This window comes from Notolabrus celidotus, chromosome 1, assembly GCF_009762535.1.
Source record: "Notolabrus celidotus isolate fNotCel1 chromosome 1, fNotCel1.pri, whole genome shotgun sequence".
NCBI classification, from domain to species: Eukaryota; Metazoa; Chordata; class Actinopteri; order Labriformes; family Labridae; genus Notolabrus; species Notolabrus celidotus.
In genome coordinates this window covers 21414907-21440517 of record NC_048272.1, presented here as the reverse complement: position 1 = coordinate 21440517, position 25611 = coordinate 21414907, and the positions used below count along the sequence as shown (strand labels likewise).

The window sequence follows — 25611 nt, the reverse complement described above, 5'->3', positions numbered from 1 at the left end:
GAGCAGGGGAGACATGCAGTGATTCATAGAGGTCGAGAGTCGAGCCTGTGACCACTGGGATGAGGACTATGGCCTCTGTGCATGAGTCACATGCTTAGACCACTAGGCCAACAGCGCCCTATAATTTACACAAAATAATGTCAGACTTTTATTGCACCATGATTGATGCTCATAGCACTTTGTGTTCCCATAAAGATGAATTGCAATAACCTGAAACCCTTATGTTTCAATTGTTGTCATCATTAGGTAACACTCTGAATTCAGAGAGTACTTTGATTAATCGCTGCAAACCTACAAAACTGACACTCATGAGCTTCTGATCAAAATGTACCTTATTGCTTGCTCACAGTAGCTAATACTGTAGACTTTCCTTGGAAATTAAAAAAAAGATAACTTCTCTTCCATAGGCTAATCAGAGTGGTTCAATAAAAGCATCTCAGAATCTCAGGCAGTTTTTATTTTCATCTTTTCTTTGTGTGTTTGCAATTTTTTCAGTAAAATGAATTCAGAGTAGTTAGAAGTTTGTGTGTAAAAAATAAATAGTGTAGGAATATTTTCCAGTTTAAAGAATGAAGCGTTTTAATATTTTTATTCTCTTCAACATTTAAAAAAAAACTGGATCAGTCATGTTCCTCAGCTGTATTTTCTTATTTTAAAATCTGGACTTTATTCTAATTTTATCTGCACTGCCAAGCAGCAAAACGCCTCCCCCGGATCCTCCTCCGTACAGTAGTCCTCTCTCCCTGTATGAATTAAACAGACTGGTGTATTGGGGTTTACTCTCTCCCTGTATGAATTAAAGATACTCTGGTGTGTTAGGGTTTATTCTGTGCTCGGTCAGCAGTGCGCGCTCCCGCGGCACACAGCCCCGCCGCCGTGCCTCGTGAACGCGCCGGTACATGCGGGTTGAATAAAGAAGGAAAAGCAGAAAAAAAATCAGCTGATGGTTAAAAACACTTCAGGCTGATTCTGAGCTAAGAGCAGACACCGGTTTGATTCCCACACCTGCAGCCGGTCTCGTGATCCGGAGGGGTCCAGTACTCTGCTCACCTCAGCCGGTCTTTGTCAGCTGGTTCACGGAGACCCGGGCTGGGTTTGTGGGTTTTCCTCTGTATGAATCTGAATCTGAAAAGAGACTCTTTTGTTTAAACGCGATGCTGCATCGGGAGTGTTTTACTTTCGGTTTTCAGTGAATCATCGCTGATGGGGAAGATCTCCAGCTGGATTTAATCACCTTTTGTTTGGAGGAAGAGGAGGAAGAGGCTCACAGTGAAGTCACACTAACGGATCTGCTCTCTAATTACCGTTTTTATCTGCCGGTGAAGGCTGGATTATGCTCACTGAGCTGCAGAGAGAGCTCTAACGGGATTACCTCACCTTCATTTATTACAGGGGTTTATTCTCATAATCAGAGCCGACTCTGGGGATCGGGTTTAGGGGTTGCGCCTGATTCCCTCGCTCTTTTGTGTGGAACCCAGTCTGTCAGTCCCGGACTCTGTTAGCCTGTCTCAGCTGGTCCCGCTGGTGGGTCCCGGTTTGATGAGCACCATGCCGGAGTGCGTGTCCGTTTCCGACTTCTTGCAGGAGGTTCAGGACGACTGGAGCTCCCCGACCACCTCCTCCTTCACCTCCAAGATGATCAGCTGCAGGAACACGGTCTACCTGCTGGAGGAGGTCAGTACCAGCTCAGAGGAGCTGTAGTAGTGGTTCTTGTTGTTGTCATGGACTGTAAATGCTGAATTTAGCACCTGGGCCGTTTCTTGAATGAGGTGAACCTGCCTTGTTCTCTTCAAACAGGGCCAGACTGAAGGGCTGCGAGGCCCAGGGGCAAATTTGAGATGCTGAGCCCCCTTCAGGCCCCCCTCGCCATACCGCATCTTAAATGTTGTGGGATTAACACCAGTTTATCATCCTATTGCAAATTACAAATAACATTTTAATGAACTGCAACACCTATTATTTATATCAATATATTTTTAAACTTATATTTTGGTCTTTTACACCTTTATTTAAAGAGGAGAGGACAGCGGGAAGGGGGCCACAGGCTGGAATCCAACCTAGGCCACAAGCTATTGGCATGCAGTTCAACCATTAGGATAAATCCACACCCAGCTATAATGTTTTTATCAAAATTATTAACAACAACATGATGATTAGGTTTTTTTGAGTCAAAGTAGGCCTTTCTGTAAAATGTTAGGCATCAGTATGAACAATTCAAACACCTATAAGGTAGACCTATGTAGCCTATGGTTGTTAAAGTTAATACAATCATATTTGATTGCAGTATGATTGCATAAACACGTTCGTTCACCATCACAGGACGGCCATTTTTCTCTGATGGCATGTACAGCTTATGAGTAAATGTTTTCACCGCGTATTGCTGTACTCCAGGTTTGCAAATATAGAGAATCTGTGAATTGTTAGTTTTACCAATGCTTCATTTACGATGATGAGTAAATACTCAAAGCAAAATTAGGTCATATTTCCAGATAAAACACATTTGATTTGATTAGCTACACTTAGAAAACAGGCAACGTTAGCATCCAGCCATTTACGACCTAATGTGTGATGTAAGCTTGTAAGGGGCTAAACGTTAATACAACACAATTTTTTAGCTAGCGTAACAAGAATGTAAACAGAAGCATTAGCTTTTGAACCTTTTGCCAAAAACAAGCTAATATTACAGTTAGCAAAGAAGTGTCTGAGAGCTAATATTCCCATTAGGAGGAGGTACAGGACAAATTCCAAGCTAACACAATACTAGCCAGAAAGTGGTTAGCTTTTGTATAATTTTAGCATTATAGCCAAAAACAATGTTTGCTAGGAAGTGCCTGAGAGTTTATATTGAGGTACAATTTTGATATGTGGGTATCATAGCACTAGCTGAAGTGGTTTAATGCTAGCATTAGTCGTTGTATAGCTGGCGCCAAGGTTTCAGATGTGTTGTTAAACATCCGTTGAAGGTCTGGTATCACTCAGTGGCTCAGTTATTAGTAAGAGATGAAATGATCACTTGTTGATGCTATAATGTCGTATGATCTAGAACTTTGAGTATAGTGATAGCAGAAGAAGAGAAAGCAGATAGGTGAATTGTTTGAAAATGTGGTTTCCTTATCGAACTCTTTTTTTACCTTCAGAGCGTCTCTGGGAAGTAAAACCAAACCTGAAGAATAGAAAAGAAACATACAGCACTGCTGGTGTTTGGCTGCGTTCCCTTTGCCGTTTTCACCTTATTCGTCCATCCTTTGTGGATAAAAAGCTTTTGGCAGAGTGCAAGGTAGATCTTTGACCCTTTTGTTGTGAAAGTTCAAACATTAAGTCGAGTTAGTTTCGCTTTTTACAGCTGTGCTGTAACCTTTTTGATGAATTGGTTGCATCATTGTCATGAATCACCAAAGCTGTTTCTTTCCAGTTGGCATTTTTGTATTTTTAAGAAGGTCACAACTCTAGTAACAGTTGTAGTATGAAGAATACTGTTAGACTGAAACACTTTTTATGGCCAAATTCCCCAAGGTTCTTGTCCGGTCTGTCTCCGATCCGTCACAGCACTGGATCTGATAGGTTTCTATCCTCGTCAATGTGTTAACTCCCACTGGATCCGCTCCGTTGTGTTCCGGCTGCGTCTCTGATCCGGCAGGTCGGAGCCCTCCTGATTAGATATGCAAAACTTCTATTTTTGCCGGATGCCGGAGCACGACGCATCAATCTCAACAGAGCAAATGGAGCAGGACAGGAAGTCAGGCACCAAAACAAAATGAAAACATCCGGTTAATTTTCAGAATAAAACACTCTGTGTTATCACCAGATCGTATTTCACTTATCTACAACAAGAAACCAACATGATGGGTGGAGCCAGGCCTGGAGTCAACAGGTCAGAGGTTTTCAGAGGACCAGAAAGAGAACATGGATGAGGAAAGGAGGAGAAGAATCCTTGATTCAGTAATTACTGCGGGAAAACCTCGGTCACATGACTCCAGCTGTCAGGCGGTCCTAAACTTTTAGAGGAGACATAAGAGTAAAGAAAGGGAAAGAGAAGGAGTAGGACAGAGATATATAATTGACGTTGCACATCAGATTAAATGTCATCGTTGTTGTAAGGTCAGAAGGCTTCGATTTTCTATTGCAGCACAGAGTCTACGCAGTGGCTCTTTCCTATCACACAAAGTTCGCTGAGACATTACTTCTTGTCAGAAAGAAACTTTCCCTGCTCTGATTTCCATATATGAAACATCAGCACAGATAGGGGTCATTCCCCAAGTTCACAGAGTTAATTAAATTCTTCTCCCCACAGACTTAAAGTCGGGGATACTGTGCATGACATTGACAATTTTCCTTTCCAATTACACCCGATTTCCTTATCAGAGCGAAGCTGTCACATCTGTTTCCTCAGGAGTCTCCTTGGTGGTTTAATCTGGCCTACGCAGGGTCCAGGTTCAGGTCCAGACACGTCCTGATCTACCTGAACAAGAGTCCAATACTGAGGTCATGATGTTAAAAGTTGCTGAATTAGTTTCTGTAAATGAACACGTCGATGAATCACCGGTTAGTCATGTCAGTTGTTCTGCTGCTGAATGTCTGTGTCTGTCGCTTTGGTTAGGGGGCCCCTCAAAACCAGCAGCCAGCGACCCCCATAAGCCCCCTACACACACACACACACACACACACACACACACACACACACACACACACACACACACACACACACACACACACACACACACACCCTCACACACACTCAAACACTCAAACACACAAACACAGTGTTGGTTAGCAGAGTCGTTGACCTGAAACCTTCAGATCTTTGTGTGCTCTGAAAAACAGACTCACACCGCCCCCCCTCCTCCACTTCAAACCTGGTACCCCCAACGAAGCTGGCATATGTTGCCACAGCAACAGATTAACTCTCATTAGTCTTCAGTGTTATTGTTATGTTATGCTAATGAGGGAGGAGCCAGAGAGATGAGGATAATTAACGAGGATTAGAGTTAATCTGAAACCTGATGAGTTGATCTGACGGTCCTCTTTCATAAATTATGTCAGGATTATTTCTACGTTTGTGTGTTAGCGGGTCATAAATAACATTAACATTAATATTAAACATGTTGAAATGATCATGAATCTAACCTGAGGCTGAGCTACAAGGTGAGATCATGAAACCCAGGATTGGTTTAAGTTATTGGACTAACCAAAGAAATCACTCTCAGCGCTCCCTCAGTGCTCACTCAGCGCTGGTTAGTCAACCCAGCGTTTCCTGGTCAGACGAAAGGGGGCAGAGTTTACATCACATGACCAATCATAAACACTAATGAGCCTATGGGCTGCATAGCACATGTTTAACAGACAAAATGTAGATTATAAAGAAGATAGAAAAGATATTAAAGTTTATGATGTAAGTGGTTCATTGTCTTTCCATAATTACAATGGTGTATTTAATAATGAATCATTTTGCTGTATTCTTAAGAAGGGAAGATATGGTTGTCTATGTCTTCCACAGCAGCTCTGATTGTGAAAATAACATATTGAAAGAACATAATTCAGGGACGCTGTTGGCGTAGCGGTCTAAGCACAGCCCAGGCCCATATATAGCAGCTATAGTCCTTGTTGCAGAGGTTGCTGGTTCCACTCTTGACCAGGACCATTTGCTGCATGTCCTCCCTCGCTCTCTACTCCCCACATATTCTGTTTCTCTTCAGCTGTACTATCAATAAAGGAAAATATGTCAAAAAAATATATAACTTTAAAAAAAGAAAATTTTAATTCAAAGCTTCTTTTTATTAAATAGCCTTCATTTCTGAAACAGTTTTCAAAGTCCAAGGCAGCAAAATAGAAAAAGAAAGGTCATTAAACCATGAGTGAAGGCAAAGATTAAGAAATAAGTATTGTAAAAGATGTTAAAACCTGTTAATATGTGTTTTTTTTCAGACACTCTGCACTTTGAATCTTTGATTTATTTGTATGTTTAAAATTTGGAGCCTGTGAAATTAGGATTTTTTTAATCACAATAATTATAGCGCCAAATCAGAACAAACGTTAGCTGAAGACTCTTTCCAAACAGAGCAGATCTGGACCATACTCTATGTTCTATTATTAACAAAGACCCAACATCAAGACAGGATGAGATCCAGTCCCATTTTACAGACAGGACTCAGTCTGATCTCATCTTAATCCACCATGAGCAGAGCACTTTGCAGCATTTAGCAAGTTACAGTGGCAAGGACAAACTACCTCTAACATGCAGAAACCTCCAGCAGGACCAGACTCATGTTAGACACCGACTGCTGAGACCGTGTTGGAGAGAGGGATAGAGGGAGATAAAGAGAGAGAGAGATGATAATGGTGAGACAGATAGTAGTAGTTGTAGCAGCTGGAGTCTGGCACGTTCACAGCAGCAGGCCGTCTACGGCAGTGATAGTGAAATAGCTGCATTTTTGAGTCCGTAATGACAATGTAAAGCCAGTCTTGATTTGTGAATTCATTATACGCAATGAAATTAACTGTACAATCTTAATTTTTTGATTTATTATTGAAATAGATGCTGCACTGCTGCACCTGTGTACTCAGAAACTATATAGAGGAAAAAGACAGCTTCAAAGAGCTTATATTCAAAATAATCAGTGTCAACGTGATGTACAGTTATTCTGAGAAAGTTTTGATGACTCACTGACGTCCAAGGTTTCCTGGTTAATGCGACAGTATTAGCACTTTTCAGGCCTTCCACTTTGGTTGCTGTCTCTCTTTCATACATATCCTGTGTGCGTGAAGCTATTGTTCATGACAAATAAACAAAGAATACCTCCCCCATAAAAGTGTTTGTTCATCCCTTTCTACTCGTGCCCTTATCTCCTCCCACGGTTGGCTCAATAAGCTTCAGGATCAATAGAATCGATGGGTCTGTGGGAGGGGGTTTCATGAAACTTTCTCCTTTGCCTTGAACGAAGGAGGGTTAGGTGTGCAGGGTAAATTATCGGGAATGTGACCCTGACTGTGTCGCCTCCGTGACTATGGATCCTTCTATCAGTCAGGCCTCTGATCGAGTCTGAAGCAGAGACAGAGCCACATTAAAGACACAAATTACACGTGCGTATTCATACGTTACAAAGGAAATAGTCAAGGAGCATGAGCCATAAAAGCAACATCTCTTACACGCTTCACTTTGAGTCAAGGATTATGTAAAACAGCAACCTGCTTCCTCCGGGGCTGTTTGTAAAAGACCGGTAAAGGTTTTCAAAGCAGGAGGAGCATTTAAGGTAATGGTGCTCTGCAGCTTTATTCAACAATGAGGACGCATTAAAGGAGAGGGCAGCTCTACGAAGTCTGAGTGCACCCTTGGGACATCTCAACAAAAGTATGTAGATAAAGAGCTGCAGTCACTAACATCAGAGAATGAAAGAGAGGAGATATACAGAGGACAGAAAAAGCTGGATGTCTCAGTAATGAAAAGAAACGTGTGTTTTTTCTGTATTCTATTACTGATTCTTCAGCTGGGCGCTCCTGTTACTTTAAAGAAATCATGATTTATATTTTAGAAGTGAGCCTTATTTTTTATTATTTTATCCAACTAATTAATTATTTTAATTTAATTGCTAATTTAATTTGATTATTTATTGTTTTATTTCTTTTTTTCATTTATTATTTTAATATTCTTAATCTATCCTTTTCTATTTTCTATTTTGTGATTTTGTCTTCTTAAAATATTTGTATTGTCCTTTAATGCCTTTATTTACTTACCTTTTTTATAGTAATTAATTAATTGATTTACTTATTTTTCATTTTATTTTGTAATTTTTATTCTGTTTGATTTGCGTTTATTCTTTTTAATCTTTTGCATTGTATTTTTTTTGCAATCCTGCAACCCAAAGAAAGTTATTATTAGGGCCCGAACACCGCTGGTGTCGAAGGCCCTATTGTAACCCTAAGGGTTATTATTATAGGAGATTGCAGTTTTGGACCCCTGAACGTTAATGAAAGCGCCAGTATTTTTGCACACTCATCGGGTCTGGTGAAAATTGCAAGTTATTATAGGTCTCGCAAAAAAATTCTCAGTAGCGCCCCCTAGAGGTAAAAATAACACCCTAAGCATCGAGTTTTTTGAGCTACATGCATGAAAAATCTTACACATATTTATGGCATCAGGACGCACAAACAAGTCAGTGGCACCCATATTCAAAACTCAACAGGAAGAGCGCCACCTAGCTTTGAACATGAAAAAATGGGCCAAAATGGGTCTGTGCAAGGGTGCATACTTTTGCTCATTTCTCCTAGAGCTTTTCTCCGATTCAGTCCAAACTAGGCACATTCTATAGTAAACCCATTGATGATTAATACAAAGTAAAGGCATTCTGTTTAGACGAAAGTTGTGGGCGTGTCGGACTTTGGGCCAGGGCATAAAAAAAAACGTCGGAAAATGGATTTTTGTGACTTTAAAATGCATGTAATCTCACCTCATCCAACACACTCGACAGATAGTAGTAGTTGTAGCAGCTGGAGTCTGGCACGTACACAGCAGCAGAGATCCAGAGGAACCTACGAGACAAGGGAACTCAGGGACTCCAGAAAGAAAGGTTCACCAGCGACCCCTCTAACGAGGTCTAGAGCCTCTGTCTGACCACTGACTGATTTCTGACAGCTGACTTTTTTCACAGAGTTTGTGTGTGTGTGTAAATAAAACTAATGAGGCTCTGGGTTTGCTGTCACGCCGTCGTGACTAAATGGGCTGCTTGAACACAACAGAGCTGTTGTTTTTGTTCTTAGTAACACCTGTGTTCTTCCAGCTGTGTCGATTCAAACTGTTCGCTCTAAAAACAGAGGCTGCTATTCTCAGAAATGACAAAGACAGAGAACTGGGTACAATCTCTGAGGAGACACACATTTATTTTTCATGATTATCCTGGACAAGATAAAAAAAGAGTGTGCCTCGCTTTAAAACAGCGACACACTTCAGATGCTTCATCCGGAGATTCAGACTGATAACGCTCACACAGGACTGGAGCTGCCTGTTGTCTGGGAACAAAAGCTCGTCCTCTGTGTGTGTGTTGAGTCAGCAGCAGGTGAATAAGTGCACACTCACACACACTCACACACACACAAACAGAATATTCACACACTGTGTTCTGTGTTCTGTGTCTTTGTGTGTGTGTGTGTGTGTGTGTGTGTGTGTGTGTGTGTGTGTGTGTGTGTGTGTGTGTGTGTGTGTGTGTGTGTGTGTGTGTGTGTGTGTGTGTGTGTGTGTGTGTGTTCAGGTTCTGGACAGTGACCGGTTGGTGCTGCAGAAGATGAAGAAAGCTGCCAAAGCCAAATTCACTGCAGGACAAGGTACACACTCTGATAACAACAAACTGTGGAGTCTTAATAAACAGGAAGTGAATGTGGCCGCCATGATGTCACCTGTTTTTGCTCCTTTTAGGGCTCCACCTTGTTTTTTGGGGGTGTCAATGTAAACCCAGTAGGTCAGGAGGCATACTTATATTGCTTTGTGTCTACTCTACAGACACAGACTGTTTGTGAGCTGGAGGTAATAGGAAGTAGAATCTGAGGGAAAGGAAATCCTGATATGACCACGAGCGGGTTATTTTGCAACACCACGCACTCATTATACATTATACCGCTTATTTGCTGACACTAAGTATGAATATAAAGATGATTTTATTGATCCAAAAATTGTTTATTCATGCAGATAGAATAATGGTCCCTCTGATTAGATGATTTGTAGCGCCTTCATTTCAGCAATAGTGTTATCAGCTTACTAGCAAGCTAAATTAAATTTAACATTTTAATTCACATTGAAGTCCAAACATTAGCATTTTATAAAACTTGTAATTAAGACCCCAAAAGATCAGGAAAAAGCATACTGATTTTAAAATATATGTTGAGTAAAGTAATGCACGTTTGTCTTCGACTTAGTTTAACATCTCTGTGTCCAGTAGGGTCGCCCCCTGCTGGTCATGAGAGAGAATGCAGCTTCAAGACTTTTCTGCATCAGTTTTACTTTTAAAAACAAAAGGTTATAGATACAGTCGGCATCCTAGAAAACGTCACAACTGGATGGCACTGAGGGGAAAACAAACCACTAGCCACATTCTGCACAATAAATAGACAAAAACATCTGAATATTAAGTTTTATTTACCAACCAAAGACCAGAGACAAGTAGGAGAACACTGTGGCTACAAGACAACCAATGGGATGTTAAGCTTGGTCGTCTGTGGGATCCAAAACCCAAACATATGTATGTCTGTTGTCAGCACTAAAAACTTTAACGTTATATTAACCTTATCCAAACAGCGTGTGATTCTCTCAGGTGTGCAATAAATGTTGGATTAATAGTTAGAAGGCTTTCTGAGGCTGCTCTGTGTGTAAATCCCTGCATGATACAGCACATCGTCGAAAATAATAATTGTTAGTTGCAGGGAATTCACTAAAACATGCTTTTCTGTTTAGTTTTAATGAAAGTATGTTGATTTTAATTTATTAAATCTCAAGAAAATGTGAAATGATCTCATACCATCTGGTTAGCAGATGTTGTCTGTGGGTTCTGTGAGTGGGATCATTTGTTGTCTTTTATAACATATAGACAATAATCTGATCCTGTCCTATTTGGTTTATTTTATCTCATTTTTTGTTAAATGACCATAATGACTCAATGTAGGACATGATAGCTTGTAAGCATTATTATCAGATTTTAAAATCTGTGTGTTTAACTCTACCTCTCTCCTTTAGACCACGTGTCTTACCTAGAGCAGTACATCAACTCCATGGAGAAGCTGTCGGTCAACTGTCACTCAAACGGAGAGTCTGAGGTCGGCTCGGCTTTCTGTCGACTGGCAGACTTTTCCAAAGAGCTCCTCTCTCCCATGAAGAACCTGGTGAGTCATCGGTGATTGAAAGAAAGGTCAAAGGTCAGAACGTCTGTGCCCCGGGAACATTTCATTTATTATTCAGTGAGTTCACAGCAGCTCAAAGCTTGTGATCGACACTCAGGACAAACATCTGTGTGTAGATTCAACAGATCACTTTAAGTCCATTGAGAAGCAGCCACAGGAAAATTCCTGATTGGCTGAAACTTATTTTTGGAAACCTTCAAATAAAGACAAATTGGAACGACTTTATTAAAACATCTTGTGATTGGTAAAACACCCAACAACAAATCCTTCAATTTAAAAGGTTTGATTATCTTGATGCTGGTTCATCCCAGACTCCATCAGGAAAACTAAGGATTTAAGAGCTGTGAATGGCTCTCACCAGGCCTGAAGGTTGGTAAAAACCTTTGTAGGCTCCTGACCTTGAGTGGCTCTTTGGTTCCAAACTCCTCTTAGGAAAACATCTTTTTATGACCCGCTTTTACGAGTCTATTCAAAAGTCCAGGTAGAAACTTTTTAATTGGAAACCTTTTCTAACATTTCGACCATTTCGATTTCAACTGAACATTTATTTCTTATAAAAAGAACGTATGAATCCTAATTGGTCGATTCCAAATTTGTACTCAAAACCTTGAATCCAACTGAGTCTAAGTCCTTTGATTCTTAAGATATCAAAATTATAAAGAACATTTCTCTTTAATATTCAGTTGGAAGAAGAAAACTTTACCTTCTTTGGAAACTGCTTTTTTAATAATTTTTTGTCTGGAAGTTTTTGCCTTTATAAGTCAGGGCAGCTGAAGATGTGTGTAGTAGAAAGCAGGGGATGACATGCAGCAGAGGATCGCTGCCATGCAAAATATAACCTCTGTACATGGGGCACATGCTGAAACAGCTGGGCCAACTTGTGCCCACGCTCTTCTAGGATGAAATTGGAAAATTGTCAGATGAAAAGAAAGAAAATGTCTTATCTGCAACAAGATTGTCTGGAATTAGGAACAGATTGGTTTTCTACCTCCTTTGGAAACAACACAAATCAAATTGACAATGAAATGTATTTCTTGTGTAATATTTTGGATCAAGACTTTAGTTCCTTCAATGACAGCTTTGAACTTTGTGTTCTTGTGTTTGCAGTTAAAGAGCATGCTCCACAACATCAACTTCTTCCTGGACTCTTTGGTTAAAGGAGACCTGCGGGAGGTGAAGGGGGTGAGGACCTTTTTTCTACTTTTCAACCCCTAGAAACAAATCACATTTTTATTACAGTTTTTACAACCTGTCATTATATCTACTGAATGGAACAAAGAGTTAATCCTCATCTTTTAACATATTTATGTGTTAAAATAAATTAAAGTGGATCTTAACTTTCAGCTAAGTCTCTCTGTGTTTCGTTGTAGGATCTGAAGAAGCCTTTTGACAAAGCGTGGAGGGACTACGAGAGCAGATTGTGAGTGATCTCCTGTCTTAAAGGGATAGTTCTAGTTCTGTGTAGTTTATGACTCATGTTCATTGCAGCAGAAAAGTTGTTTGTCCAGGCTCCAATCTTGACCTCCTATAGTCGGAGCCTGCAGGTAGACAGAGGTGGTGGAGCTGAAAGTATGAGTTAAGCACTGGTAGAGGACCTGTCCCAGCTTTCATTGGCGAGAGGCATGGTACACTGGACAAGTCGCCATTCCGTCACAGGGCTAACATGTAGAGACACATCTTTGGACATGCAGGAGGAAGTAACCAGAGAGTATTGGCACATGTGCACGCATGCAAACTTCTTGCAGACTGGCAACAGACTCAAACCAGGAACCTTCTAGCTGAGAGGCTGACCTCTGCAGACCAGAAATCATGCAGCCTGACTAGACTGCCAAATTGGTTGCCTGCTTCAACTAGCTCACAGGTGTATATCCATGAAGTGTAACAGGTTCAGTAGATAACAGTTAAGTAGAAGTAGAAGTGCTATGAATTAGAATTACTCAAGTACTGAAGCTCCTCATGATAAACTTCACTTTGGTGCGCTTAACTTAGCTGCTTCCCACCACTGCAGACTGTTAATAGGTTTCAGGTTACAGCTGGTAACCTGTGTGTGTGTGTGTGTGTGTGTGTGTGTGTGTGTGTGTGTGTGTGTGTGTGTGTGTGTGTGTGTGTGTGTGTGTGTGTGTGTGTGTGTGTGTGTGTGTGTGTGTGTGTGTGTGTGCGTGCGTGCGTGCGTGTGCGCATGTGTGCGTGGACAGTAAGCAGGTGGAGAAGGAGAAGCGGGAGCTGGCTCGGCAGTACGGGATGGTGAGGAGCGAGGTGAGCGGGGGAGAGATCGCAGAGGAGCTGGAGAAAGAGAGACGCTCCTTCCAACTGAGCATGTGTGAGGTCAGTGATTTGTTTATGTGAAGCTCGTTACTCGACCTCCACCTGCTCGTTCACCTTCCCTTCATCCGTTTGTTGTTCCTTTTGTTTTCATCCTCTTCCTCCTCCGTCTGCTTTAACTTGTCTTCCTCCGTTATTCTTCTTCCTCACTTCTTTTCTCTCCCCCTTCTTTCTTCTGTCCTTGTTTTTATTTCTCCTTCTTCCCCTTCACCTTCTTCTTCTCCTTTGTTTCTCTCTTTCTTCCTCCCGGCGGTCTCTCATTTCTTCCTCCTCTTTTTCTTCCTTCTCTGTTTGAGCTATTTCTGCTCCTGCCTTTTTCCGCCTCTCTGTTGATCCCTTGCTTCTGGTTCTCCAGATACTCTGATGTGTATCCATCACTTCCGACATGTGCAGCCTTAAATATGTCTCATGAACACACTCCCCCCCCCCCCCCCCCCCCCCCCCCCCTCTCTCTCTCTCTCTCTTACAGTATCTGATAAAGGTGAATGAGATAAAGACAAAGAGAGGAGTGGACCTGCTGCAGAACCTTATCAAACACTACCACAGCCACAATAAGTAAGGGCGCACACACAAACACACAGTGTGCTGTGTATGTGTGCAGTAAACAAACATGGTGCTGTTGCTTTATTACTGTTTGTGTGTTTGTGTGTTTAGCTTCCTGCAGGAGTGTGTGTCCACCACTCAGAGGCTGAAGCAGTACATGGAGGAGCTGAATGGAGTCCTGACGACGGTATGAGGCGTAAACACTGTGATATTAAATATTGTGGGCTTTGGTTGACTCTGTTGCTGCTAGCACTGCTGTTCCTTGTGTGTCCACTTGGGGCAGGATCTGAAAACCAATAGATGCCTTTTAAAATCCAAACAATCCCAGTTTTTACTGCAGAACTTAACATTTTACTGCCTGGTACAAAACTGGTTTTGGTCTCTTGAGTTCACTTAGAGATTTTGCATCAAATGCCTTCATTTCTGTTAAATATTGTAAACGATCCCTTTAAAAATAAAATAAGATCAGATACGATACGATATGATTCCATAAAATATAATAAAATGAAATAGATAATATAATATACGATACAATATGATATGATATGAGAAAATAAAATAAGATACAATAAAATAAATAAGATAAGATGAAACGAAATAAGTTAAAAATAAAACAAGATAAGATAAGATAACATACGAAATGAGATGAGACAATAAAGTAAAATAAGATAAAATGAAATAAAAAATAAAATAAAATAAAGATAAAACAAGATAAGATAAAGTAAGATAAGATACGATAAAATGAAATAAAACAAGATAAAATAAAATAAGATAAGATAAATTAAAATACAAAAAATAAAATATAATCAAATAAAAATAATCTTCACAAATTAAAAAATTCTCGAAAGCTGATGTAAGGAGTTTTAATCGGGTTATTTAACAAACTAAAATAAATACTTTTTCTCTTTAAAAGTGTAATGTTTTTCTTAGAGCTTTTTTCTTGCCAAGACATCCATCAAAATGAGAGATGTGGCATATAATGGTGCTGATTAAACCACATGTTTAAATCTTGAGTTTGCTGCATTGGCTAACAAAGAGAAAAGTGCAACAGAAGTAGACCATTATGGATTTGTATTTTTGACTTTGCTTCTCCTCTGAAGTTGCAGCCCTTTTCTGCCAAAGCAATGTCACACACAAATTCAAAGCATTTGTGTCGTGGCAGCAAGTTTTACCTAATTTTGTGTTTCAGGTTTGAGGTGAAATGGGCAATTTAATCAGACCAAGTTGAACATTCATAATAATAAAAAGTTATTTATAACCTATTTTCAGCAGGTAGGTCAGGACTAGTTATGCCATGTTTTGAGAGCAGGACTCAGGTGAGCTGTTGTCTGTTATGTGTCTGTAGGTGAAGCAGCAGCAGGAGGAGGAGAAAAAGCAGCTGGTGACTCTCAGAGATCTGCTGAGGCCGGTCGTCCACACAGAGCAGGTCGGAAACACAAACACTCACACAGACTTAAAGATTGTAGTACTTTAAACTGGTGTATTATTGCGTGTGTTTTAAGGTCTCTACCTGAAAAATGTGATTATTCTTGACTTAAGAGTTTGGACTTAGCTTTAGCATCATTTAAAATGTGACCAACAGGAGATTATGAAAATGTTGGTAAATGTGTAAAAAAAACATAGTCCTCTGTTAGATAGGTATAGTATGTAAGTACAAACACACACACCCTGAGAGGTCATCAGAGAAAATTCAAAACTGAGATAAGAAGACATTTTAATATATCTTGTGTGTGTTTCTGTAGGACACTTTACCTAAGCAGGTGTACAGTATGCATCAGCTGCTGGGAGACAAACAATATGGGACAGAAAGAACCGGGTTCCTCTACAAGAAAAGTGATGGGTAAAACAACACACACACACACACACACACACACACACACACACACACACACACACACACACACACACACACACACACACACACACTGTCGTACACACTGAAGCACTCACCTTTAGAAATAAAAGTATCAGGACTCAAACCGTGTGTCTGTCTGTGTTTCAGGTTAAGGAAAATGTGGCAGAAGAGGAAATGTTCAGCTCATAACTGTTACCTGACCATCGCACACGCTACTGTGAGTCCTTGTGTACTTGTTTTACCCACATTGTGGGGACTTAATACATATTTAGTCAGATTGTGAGGACTCAATATTTTTGCACACCTGCATTGTGGGGACTTCACATAAGAGAACACACTGGCCTTGTTTGAACCTAAAATATGTTTGCACACTTGAATTTGGGGCCATACCTGCTTTATGGGGACGAATTTGAGGATCATGTTCTGTATTTAAGGATTAAGTCTTTTAAGGTAACATAGAGTTTAATCATAGTGTTTGTATTAGGGATGTACATTTTAAGTATTTTCCGGGATCGATTTTTGGAAATGTTAACGATCAATTATCAATTAATTGATTAAAAAAAAACGTTATTATTCTTACTTCAAAAATAATGCCAAATAGGTTGTTTTCCCCCTAAATTTTATTTTCTACAGTAACAAAATGCATATAACTGACAGGATTGAATACGGGCACACGTTTGACACGCAGAATATCAACGATCAGGCTCATTAAAATATTCTCCTCGGACATAATCTTACAAAGTGAAGGCTCATAATACTAACAGAAAAGTACTTCAGACTCACAGTGTCCAGTTTTCTGTCTACTCGTTCTTATTGAGAAAAATAAACATGTGTATTCGGTCAGGTGTCAGCCGGGAGCGCAACCGGGTCATAATCAGTCCCGCTGGAGAAAAGCCCAGACGGCTCTGATGTTGCTGGTCTGTAAACGTAGCGTACCAGAATTTCCCACCTGTCTGTTGCCTTTGTATCCAAAGGTGGGAAATATCCTGTTTAAAGCTGTCAACCTTTGTGTCCGTGTTGTTGTTGGCAGCAGTTTTGTATTGATCCTCTTTTAAAAAGCGCACGTGGAGACCTGACGCACAGCCGCAGCCGCCAGCTGAGCGTCTCCGCTGTGCGCAACACCTTTAACAGCTGATTCACATCAAAACATGCTTTAAACTTCAAACACCTCCCTGATAGATGAGTGTAATATGAGACCACATAATGTTTGTTCCACGTGACAGAAAATTGATAACAAAAATGTGTGTTTCGAGTAATTTCTTAACAATCAATTAATCGATAATCGATTAATTGTGGTCATCCCTAGTTTGTATGAAGGTTGATTGATATTGATAACCTCCTCCTTTCTTTCTTTCAGCCTAATAAACCTCCAACCAGACTCAACTTACTCACCTGTCAGGTTAAACCCAGCGTGGAGGACAAGAAATGCTTTGACCTCATATCTCGTAAGACACATCTATCTATCTATCTATCTATCTATCTATCTATCTATCTATCTATCTATCTATCTATCTGTCTATCTGTCTATCCGTCTATCTGTCTATCGAAATTTAAAATTTGTTGTCTCCTTCAGATAATCGGACATACCACTTCTTGGCTGAGGATGAAGCTGAGTGTGTGGCGTAAGTAAAAAAACAAAACAAATGTGACCATAAGACGCTTTCCAAACTATAGCAGCTTAACTAAGACCTGGTCCAAGCCTGATCCAGCTCTAACTATAAGCTTTATCAAAAAGGAAAGTTTGAAGTCTACTCGTAAAAGTAGAGAGGGTGTCTGCCTCCCGGACCCTGACTGGTAGATGATTCCAAAGGAGAAGTGCCTGATATCTGAAGGCTCTACCTCCCATACTATTGTACAATTTTTAGAAAGTATCTGTGTTACCTCTGTGTGTGCAGCTGGATCTCGGTGCTCAGTAACAGTAAGCAGGAGGCTCTGAACGTGGCTCTGGATGGGGGGAGGAGAGGGGGAGGAGGTGGGGAGAGCAGTGTGGAGGATCTGACCCGGGCCATCACTGATGACGTCAGACGGATGCCAGGAAACACAAACTGCTGTGACTGTGGAGCTCCAGGTAAACTGTCAATCATTCAAACCAACACCTTTCTTTAACTACACGTGGCCGTCCTCTGTGTAACCACCTCTCTCTCTCTATCTGTCTGTAGATCCTGGATGGCTCTCGACCAACCTGGGCATCCTCACTTGTATTGAATGTTCAGGGATCCACAGGGAGATGGGGGTCCACGTCTCCAGGATCCAGTCTCTGAGTCTGGACAGCTTGGGGACATCTGACTTATTGGTAGGTATTGCCTATTTTCTAAAAAGCTAATCTGCTTGAAGGCTTTACTTTTGTTTTAAGGTTTTAAAGCTTGAGTGGGAGTCAGAGTTTGCACATCACATTTACACTGGAAAAAATGCCCCTCCAAAAACAAGAAAAAAAAATGATTTACAGGTACTTTTAACTTGAAATAAGCAAAACAAATCTGCCAATAGAAGAAGTGAAAATTTGCTTGGTAAGATTTCTTAAAATAAGACGTAATATTTAGAAAACTGTGATCTTAAAATCAGCAAGGAAAACTTATTTTAAGCAATATTGTACCAGTATTTTAAAGCTTAGTGTCTCAGAATACGCCAGATATGCTAACAGTTGGTATTTTTCACTCAAAAAAAGATTTTTGCACTAAAACATTTCAAGTCAACTTCTACATTTGAGATATATTCACCTCAATTGGAGTTGTATTATAGTGGCACTTCTCTAGGTTTAAGACCGTTTTGTACTTGAAATAAGATCACAAAGTTTAATTTGTGCATTTTGAGATACAATGTCTTCTCATAGCGAGCTGGATATACTAATATTCAGTCATGTTGTTATTTAGGATAAGCCAGCGATGCTCTAAAGTAGGTGTTTAATTGTTTGCATGTAGTTTGAGGATGTATATTTTTATCTGATTTAGAAGAAACAGTGCCAGAAAACTGTAACGCACCCTTAAAAATAACAACTTTTCTTTCTTTCTTTCTTTCTTTCTTTCTTTCTTTCTTTCTTTCTTTCTTTCTTTCTTTCTTTCTTTCTTTATTTTATCAATGGATCTGTTTTCTGATATATTCTGCAATAAAATGCATTTACTTAAATCAAGTAAAGTGTTTGTCTTAAATCAAGATTATCCCTCTTCCACAAATAAGATCTCAGCTTGAAAAATTTATGAAATGTAAAATAAACTTTGTTTCTTCTAAATTACAACTCAAAACAAGATCATTTCAAGATTGTTTGACTTAAGATATTTAACGAGTCCCTCTATCTTGCTCAAATGTTACTTGTTAAGTACATTTATCTTAAATCAAGCGGGATAAGACATTTTGACTAAAAATGAGACAATTTCACTTTGTAAGATTTTGAGTTTTTGCAGTGTAAAGTTCGAGTGTCAGAGTTTACACCTCACATCACATTTAACGTCAGCTGAGTTTTCTTTTTGGATTATGATTATGTGAGAGTTTCAAATATATCCAAGCCACTGAGAGACTCTAACCATGAGTCACCTGAAGCTGTCAGTTAAATCAGACAACGTTGGAGGTCTTCAAAGACTGCTTTCAATCTTGACTTTGATGTCAAATGCGCTCTTTAATGCAGCTTTAACTTTGTTCTCTAATTAAATCCCCTCCTGCCATCTTGTTCCAAGTTGGCCAGGAATGTCGGTAACTCTGGTTTTAATGAAATACTGGAGGCAAACTTGCTGAGTCCGTCCATGAAGCCCTCTCAGCACAGCCACATGTAAGACAACACACACGCACAGACACACACATACAGACAGAGGTGTATGTTACTCCAGTGAGTAATAGTTTGATCACACATAATTTGGGTGTGTTTATGTGTGTGTTTTCAGGGCAGAGCGTAAAGATTTCATCATGTCAAAGTATCAGGATGTCCATTTTGTGAGGCGCAGCCACAACTCTTCTGCAGCGCTGCGACTCGGCCTGCAGGAGGCGACAAAGAACTGCGATATCTACAGTCTGATCCAGCTGTACGCTCAGAGGACAGAGCTGAGCCAGCCACTGCACTCACACATACAGGTACACACAGGTACACACACACATACAGGTACACACAGGTACACACACACACATACAGGTACATACAGGTACACAGACACAGGTAAATACAGGTTTACAGAACAACAAAGGTACAGTTATACAGATTTAAGCACCTTTACTATAAAGAAAGGCACAGGATTTAACTTTTTTTTTAAGTATACACATGGAAGTTTACACAAACAGGGATATACATGTGCAATCATAGGTATAAACTGGTATCCACACACAGGTATGCACACAGAGGTCTGTATGCAGATACAGTAGTAACATTAACACTGGTACACAATTAGGGCGCACAAAGCAATATAGTATGGGTCAATTTGGATACTTTGACATGTACAGGTACATTCACAAAGGTATGCACATACTCAGATAAACATGTGCAGGTATTCACACACTTGCATATATTTCAACAGGTATACACACACTCTGGTATACATCTAAACAGGTATACACACAGACAGACAAACAAGGTATACACATACTGTATAGACAAGTATATGTCCAGGGTGTACACACACAAGTAAACACACAAATATACAAAATCAGTTATGTAATCTTCAATATGTGTATACACTCATATGTACGTGCACCTTAACAGGAAGTAGGCAGGTTAAATATACAGTATATAGAAGTTACTATCTCATACACTTTCAAAGGTATACACACTGGTCTACACATACAGTAAGAAAAACATTCAGGTATATTCACATTTGAACACATTCACACAGGTATACACTCACAGGTACACACACACAAGTAACCATACATGTAGACATACACACACAGAAACACACAAGTCTTAAGGTACACGCACATTATTCTGATAAACTCAGCAGTATGTTCCTATGCCAACAGGAGAAAGGTGAAACATCGCTCCATCTAGCCGTTCTATTGGCTGACAGGACGTCACTGCACATCCTGGACTTCCTCGCTCAGAACTGGTCAGTTCGCTGTCATGATGTGTAGTCTGAAGTGTGTGTTTTTGTGTACACTTGTGTGTTTACCTGTGTTTGATTGTTTGTTTTTAGCTCCAATGTGGACGTGCAGACATCAGCAGGAAACACGGCGCTGCACTACAGCTGTCTGCACAACAAGAGCGACTGTGTGAGGCTGCTGCTGAGAGCCCGGGCCAGCACGCACATCAGTAATACACACACACACACACACACACACACACACACACACACACACACACACACACACACACACACACACACACACACACACACACACACACACACACACACACACAGTATGGATGTTTTTTTAAAAGTTTGGAATTTCTGGGACACTTTTCAAATCTTATTAAAGTCTGTGTCGAATGTTTTCCTGTGTTTGAACAGAGAACGATTTGGGGGAGACGGCTCTGGACGTGAGCCACAGGTTGAAGCACTTTCACTGTGAGACTCTGGTGAGGTCATCACTCTGGTCGTACATATTGATTATTGATTTCACTGTTAGGTTTAATGTAGCTGAGTGTTTGTCTTTGCAGATGCAGCAAGCTCAGTCTGACCTGTTCGACCATCACGTCCACGTGGAGTACGAGTGGAGGCTCCGTCACGATGATCTCTACGACAGCGACGATGAATTCGAAGACAAGGTAACAACGTCGAGACGTCAAAGTCGACGGCTTGTTCCTGGGTCAGATTTAACCTCCTCTTCCTCTTTTGTTTCAGAACGGTCCAATAAAGAAGGAGCGCTCCACCTCTACCTCCTCATCCACCTTCACCTCCTCCTTCTCCTTCTCCTCCCGTCCCTTCAGCTTCAATCAGTCGAACTCCTCTGGCATCCCCAACTCTTCCTCTGCAGTGGCAGCGGCTGCAGCAGGTGGAGGTCTGCTCAGCGTGGGGAGGAGGCTCGCCATGGCCATGGAACTCCACAATCGTCCTTCAGGCCCTGTCTCCAGCCCGCCTCCTCCTCCCCCGTCCTCCCCAGCTCCCCCGCTGCCCCCGAGAGTCAAAGGTGAGGTTAATGTGTATTTCCTGGAATATGAATGTCATCCTGAATCATCGAACATTTAGAAATGATAAAGAATGAGCCCTGAAACAACAGCGAGGCAGACAGAGTGTTATAACAGTTTCATAAGACATCTCAAGAATTCATCTTCCATCTCTGCTTTCTGTCGTCCTCCAGTTCCCAATGTTCCTCCTCCTCCTCCTCCCGCTGGGGGAGAAGAAGAGGAGGAAGAAGGGGAGGTTTTTTTCCCCATGACAGGAAACAGGAAGCCGACTCCGCCTCCGATTGCAGTACGACACAAGAGGACCTGCTCTGAGTCAGGCAAGCACGGTAACATCTGAGAGAGACACGCTGCAATTTTCCCGTCAGAGTAATCACAGTGTCATTAACTCTGAGCGTGTGTGTGTGTGTGTATGTATGTGTTTGTGTGTGTAGATTATGGGCTGCCAACCAGTCCCAGAATCTACAGTGGACCAGACTCCTCCTTCAGAAAGTGTGTGTGAGTATATGAGGCCAACCTACCAATAAGAACACAAAGAAACACGAGACAAGGACACAAGGAGGATCTTAATGCTCGTTGGACAAACCCAGTTTCAATTTAGACCCCGTTTAAATGTCGATAAAGACAGATTATGATGCTTTGCAATAATTTCAACACTATATTTATTTGGAAATAGTACAAAGGTGAATGCATTTTGCCAAGAACATCTTGTTTTTTCAGCTGCACACAAATCCTGGCGATATCTTGTTCAATAAATCTGTTTGAATCGAGAATTTTAAAGTCAGCTTTTCCTAAAAATGTTAAATAGAAGATGATCTGCCAAACCTTAAAACCTTTTAAATGGGTCAAGCTTCTGTTCATCTTAAGGTCATCCAAACTTTGAGCTTTTGAGATCAAAGGTTTTTAATAAAGCTGTAAAATCCAATTGAGACAGTGCAGCAGATTTTAAACTATTTAAGTTTGACTGGATATTTAGGTCATAAAATAACATGGATTTTGAGGTTTGAAAATTTCAGAAAGATACATTAAAATGTAGTCCCATTTACAGAGTAAAAGTTTGAAGTTAAATTTAAGGATGGATTTTTTTCCTCTGCTCAGAAGCTCAAAGAAGCCAGAGAGCTCACCAGCTGAAGTGTGAGACTGTAGTGACCTCTAGTGGAATGAAGCTGAACTACATGTCAGAATGTGACCTGTTATAACACCCCCTCTCTCTCTCTCTCTCTCTCTCTCTCTCTCTCTCTCTCTCTCTCTCTCTCTCCCTCTCTCCCTCTCTCCGTCCAGTCCTTCGTCTCCTCTCAGCTCGCTGACTGAGCGCCCCGAAAGAGGTACTTCAGGAAACATAAAATTTGTTCCTTTCAGATCTGCATCTGCTTTCTCTGTCAGGAGTCTGATTCATCCATCACATGTTACTGAAGATTTTTAAAGATGTTGACTTACATCAATCAATCAATCTTTATTTATAAAGCGCCAAATCACAACAATTGTTATCTGAAGACTCCAAACAGAGCAGGTCTAGACCATACTCTGTTGTATGTTCTATTAACAAAGACCCAACATCAAGACAGGATAAGATCCAGTACCATCTTACAGACAGGACTCAGTCTGATCTCATCTTAATCCACCATGAGCAGAGCACTTTGCAGCATTAAGCAAGTTACAGTGGCAAGGACAAACTTCCTTTAACAGGCAGAAACCTCCAGCAGGACCAGACTCATGTTAGACACACATCTGCTGAGACCGTGTTGGAGAGAGGGATAGAGGGAGATGAAGAGAGAGAGAGATGATAGTGGTGAGACGGATAGTAGTAGTTGTAGCAGCTGGAGTGTACGACAGAGATCCGGAGGAAGCTACGAGACAAGGGAGCTGATGTATTGATGTATTATTGAATATGACATTTACTTTTATCACTGCAAACTACAACAATCAATCAAAACAACTTGACTTGTATACATATATAGTTTATTAATGAGATCTGTTTCCATCTGTCTCTCTTGCTCTCTTTTTCCTCAGGTTTTCGGAGAGCAGATAGTGACTGTAACTCCTCCCACTTTCTGCACCCTGCCAGTAAAGCTCCGCCCAACCGGTCACCCACCAATCATCGCTCTCAGAGTTTTGACAACGACAACAGAGGCCCTGCCCCCCAGCCACTTCCTCGGAGATCATTGGTGAGATCTTAAATTACCTTTCACTTAATATGGACCTTTAAAAATTGTAATTCAAACCCCACCCCACAAAAAAAGTTACCGTTGCTCAGATATGTGGAATTTAACCGTTTTCTCTTTGTCCCCGCCGTCAGCCTCGAGGTGCAACGAGCCGTCGGGTTGAAGCTCTGTACGACTGTCAGGCTGACCACCACGATGAGCTGAGCTTCTGTGAGGGACAGGTGCTGGTGGTCCTGGGACAGGAGGACAGTGATTGGTGGGTGAGTATCGTCCTGAACTCTGGAGCTCTCACAGACGCCGACTGTCCATCATATCAAACAAAATGTGACTAAAATGTATTTATTGTGTGTGTGTGTGTGTGTGTGTGTGTGTGTGTGTGTGTGTGTGTGTGTGTGTGTGTGTGTGTGTGTAGCATGGTTACATCGAGGACGAACCAGATCAGAGGGGTTTGTTTCCGTCCTCCTTCGTCCAGCTGCTCATAGACTGACGATAACCTGGACTGCACTGGACCAGAACCAGAAGCAGTGCAGATCCGGAACCCCATCTGTCAGACTGAAGAACCAGAACCTGGAGCTCAAGAACTAAACCAAATCAGTGCTGAATTCATTGATCTCACTTGGCCTGAGTTGGACTTTCAGGTCAGACTTAAACTTTTAAGAGTGGACTGATCCGGTCCTGACAAGCTCTTTGACCCTCTGAGGTCACATGATCACAGACTGCCGCACTGATACGCTGTGACTCAAGGCTGATGTTGACGATACACATATTTATTTATTTATTTATTTAAATTATTTTTAATAAAAGCACAGATAACAGAACAACAGAATGGACACCACACACACACACACACACACACACACACACACACACACACACACACACACAAGCCCCTACTCTCCCATGTCAGGCTCCACCCCCTTTTTGGGGCAGGGCTTAACCTTCCATAATGTGATGAGCACAAAGGACTGTACACTAATGTATATAAAAACAGCTGTTGGCTCATAATTCAGGTAACATCTGTCAGTCTGAGCACGAGCGTGTCTCAGGTGATGCTTCAAGAGCACAAGACGTTAAAAAGCCTCGATTAAGAATCAGAACAGCGTGTTACTGCCACTGTTACAAAATAAAACGTTACGATAAGAGCATTTTTGTACCTGAATGTATCTTTTATAACAATAGAACATATTTCTGTGATGACGTATTTTACTGTTCTCACTTTAGACTTAATAATTCTGTTGTGATAAGAAACTTTTGTGTGATTGTCAATCTGCAAACTACATACTTCTATTATGTAAGAGGTAATGTATAGTAAACGTGCTGATATCAAATTATAATCCCGACTTGTAGCAGGGGAGTCTTGTTACCTTTTTGGGATTCTAATTTGAATAATCACCAGGCTACAAACTGAAAGTAGATACAAAATATTGATTTAAATCCTGGTTCACCTCAAACTTCCTCAAATTAAACAGCAATAAAACTGAACTTCTTCTAATTGGCACAAAATCTACATTAAACAAACTCCATAACTTCTCTATTCCCATCGACAACTCGCCCCTCTTCCCCTCCCCTCAGGTTAAGAGTCTGGGTGTCATCCTCGACAGCACCCTCTCCTTCACCTCCCATATCAACCACGTCACCCGGTCCGCCTACTTTCACCTCCGCAATATTAACCGTCTCCGTCCTACACTCACTCCCCACTCCACTGCCATTCTTGTTCACAGCCTCGTCACCTCCCGTTTGGACTATTGCAACTCCCTTCTGTTTGGTCTCCCACACAAAACCCTCCACAAACTTCAACTGGTTCAAAATTC

The 25611-nt window shown here is 41.0% G+C and overlaps 1 protein-coding gene across 1 annotated transcript; it reads left to right on the top strand.

Annotated features, from left to right (window-relative positions):
• Nucleotides 1–843: 843 nt before the first annotated feature.
• Nucleotides 844–24945, top strand: unm_sa1614 (un-named sa1614). The gene is made up of 28 exons (XM_034692548.1): nucleotides 844–1674; nucleotides 9240–9312; nucleotides 10715–10860; nucleotides 11986–12060; nucleotides 12249–12298; nucleotides 13074–13203; nucleotides 13670–13755; nucleotides 13855–13930; nucleotides 15089–15169; nucleotides 15486–15583; nucleotides 15746–15815; nucleotides 16956–17043; nucleotides 17172–17220; nucleotides 17494–17666; nucleotides 17758–17891; nucleotides 19267–19358; nucleotides 19471–19657; nucleotides 20537–20622; nucleotides 20710–20825; nucleotides 21025–21092; nucleotides 21174–21281; nucleotides 21358–21643; nucleotides 21815–21967; nucleotides 22073–22136; nucleotides 22920–22963; nucleotides 23649–23803; nucleotides 23935–24060; nucleotides 24213–24945. The coding sequence occupies exons 1-28, from the start codon at nucleotides 1540–1542 to the stop codon at nucleotides 24285–24287; spliced, it is 3024 nt and encodes a 1007-aa protein (XP_034548439.1). The 5' UTR covers nucleotides 844–1539; the 3' UTR covers nucleotides 24288–24945.
• Nucleotides 24946–25611: the final 666 nt, after the last annotated feature.